This window comes from Cebus imitator, unplaced genomic scaffold (genome assembly GCF_001604975.1).
Source record: "Cebus imitator isolate Cc_AM_T3 unplaced genomic scaffold, Cebus_imitator-1.0 Scaffold1007, whole genome shotgun sequence".
In the NCBI taxonomy this organism is placed as follows: domain Eukaryota; kingdom Metazoa; phylum Chordata; class Mammalia; order Primates; family Cebidae; genus Cebus; species Cebus imitator.
Genome location: NW_016108322.1, coordinates 5,844 through 13,105, shown reverse-complemented (window position 1 = coordinate 13,105; position 7,262 = coordinate 5,844). Strand labels below are relative to the sequence as shown.

Below are 7,262 nucleotides of genomic sequence, written 5' to 3'. Positions count from 1 at the left end.
TGTCGGAACATCGTTCATCGTGATCTAAAAGCTGAAAATTTACTTCTGGATGCCAATCTGAATATCAAAATAGCAGATTTTTGTTTCAGTAACCTCTTCACCCCTGGGCAGCTGCTGAAGACATGGTGTGGCAGCCCTCCCTGTGCTGCACCTGAACTATTTGAAGGAAAAGAATATGATGGGCCCAAAGTGGACATCTGGAGCCTCAGAGTTGTCCTGTATGTGCTTGTGTGCGGTGCCCTGCCGTTTGATGGGAGCAGAATCTGCGGGCCTGTGTGCTGAGTGGACAGTCCCGTATCGCATTTTTTTTTCTAAGGAAGAAAGGAGGGAGGAACAAGAATGTGCAGTGAAGAGAAGAAAGAAGATAGCAGAAAAACCATCAGGACATCCTTAACCAAAGGTAGAACCATGCAAGGGTCCAACCAAATTATATTTATTTTTCTCATGATGAAGACTTTCTCATGTTGGCCTTAGCTCAGCAAATTTTTGTTGTTGCCTATGTCATTTATTGCATTATAAGTTGCAAATTGATGATTTTCTAGTTATCACATTTCTTTTATATATATTAGCTGGAATGCTTCTGAAAAAAAAACACTTTATATTTTTAACTGGTACTTTTGGTTACCTTGAAAATATTTTTGAAAGTGAAAAGCATACAGAGTTTAGAATTATCACACTTTCAAAGTGATTAGTCTCAGAAAAATGTTTTTTTCTTGATCTTTGGAGTAAGCATAACCACCATCACTTCAGGTACACTGGCCACAAGCCAACAGCTACTCCATGTCTCTGATTTTAAGGCTTCAGTATTCTTAGAACAAAACCCACAGAAACTTGGGCATTTTCCTAAACATGTCTTAGGTTTTGAGTCATTGTCAGACATGTTAAATTATTTAATGTAATTCAAAGAGTATATAATTATGAACTTGGCAAAGCTAGAAAAGTAAAGAGAGGGGTTTCTTTTTCTTTTTCTTTCTTTCTTTTCTTTTAATTGCATTTTAGGTTTTGGGGTACATGTGAAGAACATGCAAGATTGTTGCATAGGTACACACATGGCAACATGATTTGCTGTCTTCCTCCCCTTCACCTATATCTGGCATTTCTCCCCATGCTATCTCTCCCCAACTACCCATCCCCCGCTGTGCTCCCCTATTTCCCCCCCAACAGACCCCAGTGTGTGATGTTCCCCTCCCCGTGTCCATGTGTTCCCATTGTTCAACACCCGCCTATGAGTGAGAACATGCGGTGTTTGATTTTCTGTTCCTGTGTCAGTCCGCTGAGAATGATGGTTTCCAGGTTCATCCATGTCCCTACAAAGGACACGAACTGATCGTTTTTGATGGCTGCATAATATTCCATGGTGTATATGTGCCACATTTTCCCTGTCCAGTCTATCATCGATGAGCATTTGGGTTGGTTCCAGGTCTTTGCTATTGTAAAGTTCATTACAGTGCTGCAATAAACATTCCTGTGCATGTGTCCTTATAGTAGAACGATTTATAATCCTTTGGATTATAAATCTGCATCCCATTTTTTATGTCCACAGAATGTGAGCACTTGATCTGCCATATGCTGATGTTAGACCCCAATAAGCGCCTCTCCATGGAGCAGATCTGCAAACACAAGTGGATGAAGCTAGGGGACCCCAATCCCAACTTTGATAGGATAATAGCTGAATGCCAACAACTAAAGGAAGAAAGACAGGTGGACCCCCTGAATGAGGATGTCCTCTTGGCCATGGAGGACATAGGACTGGACAAAGAGCAGACACTGCAGTCATTAAAATCTGATGCCTATGATCACTGCAGTGCAATTTACAGCCTGCTCTGTGATCGACGTAAGAGACATAAAACCCTGCGTCTTGGAGCACTTCCTATTCCTAGCATGCCCCGAGCCATGGCCTTTCAAGCACCAGTCAATATCCAGGTGGAGCAGGCAGGTACCGCTATGAATATCAGCATTCCCCAGTGCAGCTGATCAATGTAGAGAACCAAATTGTGGAACCAGATGGGATACTGAATTTGGACAGTGATGAGGGTGAAGAGCCTTCCCCTGAAGCATTGGTGTGCTATTTGTCCATGAGGCAGCACACAGTGGGTGTGGCTGACCCATGCATGGAAGTTATGGAAGATCTGCCGAAGCTCCTACCTGGCTTTCCTGGAGTCAACCCACAGGCTCCACTCCTGCAGGTGGCCCCTAACATGAATTTCATGCATAACCTGTTGCCTATGCAAAATTTACAAGCAACCGGGCAACTTGAGCACAAGGAGTGGTCTCTCCTACAGCCACCCACGCTACAGTTGTTGAATGGAATGGTCCCCCTTGGCCGGAGAGCATCAGACGGAGGAGCCAACATCCAGCTGCATGCCCAGCAGCTGCTGAAGCACCCACGGGGACCCTCTCTGCTTGTCACCATGACACTAGCAGTGCCAGCAGTTACCCCTGTGGACGAGGAGAGCTCAGATGGGGAGCCAGATCAGGAAGCTGTGCAGAGCTCTACCTACAAGGACTCCCACACTCCGAGCCTCCTTATGGAGCGTTTCCTCCTTGTGCGCTGGTTCTCAGATGGGGCTGTGAGTATCCAGACCTTCAAAGCTCACCTGGAAAAAATGGGCAACAGCAGCAGCATCAAACAGTTGCAGCAGGAGTTTGAGCAGCTGCAGAAGATGTACGGGGTGCAGATTGATGAAAGAATCCTGGAGAAGACCCAGCAGCAGCATATATTATACCAGCAGGAGCAGCACCATCAAATTCTCCAGCAACAAATTCAAGACTCTATCTGTCCTCCTCCGCCATCTTCACCTCTTCAGGCTGCAAGTGAAAATCAGCCAGCCCCCTCACCCATCAGCTCCAGAGGTTAAGGATTCAGCCTTCAAGCCCACCCCCAACCACCCCAACAACCATCTCTTCAGGCAGCCCAGTAATAGTCCTCCCGCGATGAGCAGTGCCATGATCCAGCCTCACGGTGCTGCATCTCCCTCCCAGTTTCAAGGCTTACCGTCCAGCAGTGCAATCTTCCAGCAGCAGCCTGAGAACTGTTCCTCTCCTCCCAACGTGGCACTAACCTGCTTGGGCATGCAGCAGCCTGCCCAATCACAGCAGGTCACCATCCAAGAGCCTGTTGACATGCTCAGCGACATGCCAGGCACGGCTGCAAAATCCAGTGGGCAGGGCATCTCCATCAGCCCCAGTGCCAGTCAGATGCAGATGCAGCACCGTACCAACCTGATGGCCACCTTCAGCTATGGGCACCGTCCCTTGTCCAAGCAGCTGAGTGCTGACAGTGCAGAGGCTCACAGCTTGAATGTGAATCAGTTCTCCCCTGCTAACTACAACCAGGCGCATTTACACTCCCATCTGTTCTCAGACCAGTCCTGGGGTTGCCCCAGCACCTACAGCCCTTCAACAGGACTGGGGTTCTCTCCAACCCAAGCCCTGAAAGTCTCTCCACTTGACCGATTCCCCAGCTTCCTTCCCAGTGCACATCAGCAGCCGCCACACTATACTGTATCAGCACTACAGCAAGCCCTGCTGTCCCTCATGCCACTAGACTATACAAGACACCTGCAGGTACCCCACATCCTTCAAGGACTGCTCTCTCCATGGCATTTGCTCACTGGACACTCGGACATCCTGCTGCCCCCAGCAGAGTTTGCACAGCTCATTAAAAGGGGCAGCAACAACGGCAGCAGCAGCAGCAACAGCAAGAATACCAGGAACTGTTCAGGCACATGAACCAAGGGGATGCAGGGAGTCTGGCTCCCAGCCTTGGGGGACAGAGCAGGACAGAGTGCCAGGCTTTATCTTATCAAAATGCTGACTCTTACCACCATCACACCAGCCCCCAGCATCTGCTACAAATCAGGGCACAAGAATGTATCTCAGGCTTCCTCAGCCACCCTGCCCCATGGTTCATCAGCCGGCAGTGATGCATTCAGGGAGCATGGAGGAGGACTGCTCGTGTGAGGGGGCCAAGGATGGCTTCCCAGACAGTAAGAGTGCAAGTACATTGACCAAAGGTTGCCATGACAGCCCTCTGCTCTTGAGTACCGGTGGACCTGGGGACCCCGAATCTTTGCTAGGAACTGTGAGTCACACCCAGGAACTGGGGATACATCCCTGTGGACATCAACCAACTGCTGCATTCAGTAAAAATAGGGTGCCCAGCAGAGAGTCTGTCATAGGGAACTGCATGGATACAAGTTCTCCAGGACAAGCAGTGGAGCTGCAGGATCACAACGGGCTCGGGTACCCAGCACGCCCCTCTGTCCAGGAGCACCACAGGCCCGGGGCCCTCCAGAGACACCACACGATCCAGAACAGCGACGATGCTTATGTACAGCTGGATAACTTGCCAGGAATGAGTCTTGTGGCTGGGAAAGCACTTAGTTCTTCCCAGATGTCAGATGCAGTTCTCAGCCAGTCTTTGCTCATGGGCAGCCAGCAGTTTCAGGATGGGGAAAATGAGGAATATGGGGCAAGCCTGGGAGGTCATGAGCACCCAGACCTGAGTGATGGCAGCCGGCACTTAAACTCCTCTTGCTATCCCTCTACCTGTATTACAGACATTCTGCTCAGCTACAAGACCCCGAAGTCTCCTTCAGCATGGAGCAGGCAGGCGTGTAACAAGAAACAGAGAGTTGTGTGTACAGCTTGGGAATGAAAAGGTTGATTGAAACCCCACAGTATCTAGCAGCGCTGTGCCAAATTCCCCTTGTGATTCTCTCCACCCAGAATATCACAGCTCCTCTCCTCACATTTGGTTCATCCGTGTGCTGGTCCTTTGGGTTCTGAGATGGTTTTGCCATGTTTGCTTGTATGACCAAGTCGCCAAGGAAATAAACTGGAAATCCATGTTCTTCATCTTTTATGAAAGTAAAAATATATATATTATTATTTTTTATGTTTCACATTTTATTTTGTTTTCAAGTTACATTTCAAGAAAAGGTCATTTTTTTCCCCTCAGCAATATCTCGAAATTCCTCAGATATTTTTGTTTGTTTTTTGTCCATATTCATACATTTATAGAGCTCATATGTCAAAAACTTTACGCAGTGACACCATTAGCCCCTGGCCCACCCATCTCTTTCCCACTTCTGTGTTCCACCCTGCTTACACCCTGGCACACAAAGGTTGATCAAAGGCAGCGGCCACCTCAGACTAGCACAGTGCCAGTCCTGCAGGGGAGAGGGTCCTGACAGGGTGAGGGTGAGGCTCCCACAGCCCAAGACGGGTCCCAGACCTTGTCCCACCCAGTGAAGATAAAGGGGCCTCAGGTCCCCAAACTTAGCTCACCTAAGAGCAACCGCCCACCATTGCACCTGCCATGCCAACTTGTATGGGCATGACCCTGGCCCAGCAGTGCAGCAGGTTGAGGGCTTGGCGGGCTCAGGCCCCAGAGCTGAGGGTAGTGGGTGCGGAGTAGCGCTGGCGGGCGAGCTTCTCACAGTACAGCTCCTGGCCCACCCAGAAGTGTCCACGCATCTTCAGGTTCAGCCCACAGTCGGGCAGGTGCAGCAGCCGGGGTGGCGGTACCAGCCCTCCTGGATGCGCACGGCCTGGTTCGCGATGCTGGTGCTGCACTTCTCACAGGTGTGGAGCTTGGCGGGGCGGCCAGGGCCCTGGAGGCGGGCAGGGAGGACTGAGGGCCCAGCAAGCTGGGCAGGAAGGCTGGCATGCCACCTTTCTCCTCAGCCTCCAGGGCTACCTGCAAGAGCCGAAAGGAGCTGGACTGTCGGGGGGCCGCCCGTCCCTCACGATTTTCCTGCAGCATCTTGAAGACTTCCGAGTCTTCGTCCAGGAGGAGGCTGCCCCCTTCCGAGCTCACGCTGGGCCTGGAGGAACAACGGCCAGGGCCGGGGAAGGCGGCAGCACCTGCACCGCCGACTTGGCTTCCGGGACAGGCAGTCAGCGGCGGGGCGGCCTGGGGAACACGAAACACTCTGGAAACTGCGGCTGGCGGCCGCCTCTCCAGCGAGGGGGCTGCTGGCGGGTGGCGGGGGGCAGGGGCTGCCGGCCCTCGGGCTGAGGGAGGCTGGGCTGGAGTAGGAGGACCTTTAGGGGGACTGACTCTCAGTGTGTGTCCTCACGGAGCCCTGGAAGCGAGTCGCCAACGCTTCCAAGGAGCCGTCCCCATTGGTCTGCCCTGGAGATGCAGCCTGAGACCGTCCGCTGCCCCCGCAGGGGTGAGCGGCTCTGGCGGATCTTGCTCTGGGTCTCGGCGTGCAGCATTCCCTCCGCGCTTTCCCGGTTGATGGCCACGATGACGTATCCAGGCTGGAGGTCAGCAGCCTTGGCTTTGCCCGGCTCAGCCACCTTGGTCACCGTGATAGGGTGTGAAAATCCCTGCCCCTTGTGATACGGAAGCCCCAGGGAGCCGGCCTGGCCACATCCACTGTCAGCGCCATACCTGGAGACCAGGCTGTAAGGATAAGGAGAGGACAGCCAAGGAGGGGACACAGGTGACAGCTCAGGGAGGAGGAGCTGTACCTGGCGACCCCCTCCCCGGGGACCTCAGGCCCATGGAGCTGCCTCTCCTTGTGTCTCCAAAAATAATTATCAAAACGGGTCAATGATTACAAGCGTGAAACTATGTAAACTAAAATTGTCAGCATTTTTGTAAATCCCAGGGACCCAGTTTGGTCTCTCATTTTTATATCTTCCTTGAAGACCCATGAATTACAGCTGGGGCAATCTCACTGTTAATGAATGTTCCTAATCTCAGCACACACGAGATTGCTATGAGACTAAGATTCTTAGTCCTCAAAACTCTGCCCTTTATTCATTTAGTCACTGAACTAATATTTACTTAGCACTCATATGTGATGTCTGGGCACAAGAGAAACAGCAGTACCTAAAGTCCCTGCCCTCAAGAAGCTTACATTCAAATGGAAGGAAACCAACAATAAATAAATATATAATTAAATGTATAATATGTCAAATAAGTCCTGTGGAGGAAATCTAAGCAAGGAGACTTGACAGGGAATACCTGCAGCACTGGAGGGAGAAGTTGCCACTTTACACAGGATGATGAGATGATTGCAAAAGTTCCTATATAACACTCCAGAAGAAACTGAGGTTCATTCTGAGTGTAGAGAAATAGTAAGGATACAGAGACAACATGGAAATAGTGAGGCCATGCCTGGGTAGAAAGGCCGCTAATGTGGTATGAAGGACTCTAAGCTGGTAGCTCTTCAATCCCTGAGCCCTAAGGGCTTAACCGAAGTCTCAGTTTCTAAACAGTTGCAATAGTTTAGTTAGACATA

General features: G+C 50.7%; 1 protein-coding gene and 1 pseudogene across 1 annotated transcript in view; one reads left to right on the top strand and one right to left on the bottom strand.

Annotated features, from left to right (window-relative positions):
• Positions 1-4,854, top strand: part of LOC108298595 (serine/threonine-protein kinase SIK3-like) — a 5,659-nt gene extending 805 nt beyond the window's left edge. Inside the window, 9 exon segments of the mRNA XM_037735846.1 lie at positions 1-253; positions 256-291; positions 1,517-1,963; positions 1,966-2,829; positions 2,832-2,882; positions 2,885-3,667; positions 3,670-3,879; positions 3,882-4,580; positions 4,583-4,854. Coding sequence (XP_037591774.1) covers positions 1-253; positions 256-291; positions 1,517-1,963; positions 1,966-2,829; positions 2,832-2,882; positions 2,885-3,667; positions 3,670-3,879; positions 3,882-4,580; positions 4,583-4,623 — 3,384 coding nt within the window. The 3' untranslated portion in view covers positions 4,624-4,854.
• Positions 4,855-5,358: 504 nt separating this feature from the next.
• LOC108298590 lies at positions 5,359-6,404 on the bottom strand (annotated as a pseudogene).
• Between the last annotated feature and the right edge of the window lie 858 nt (positions 6,405-7,262).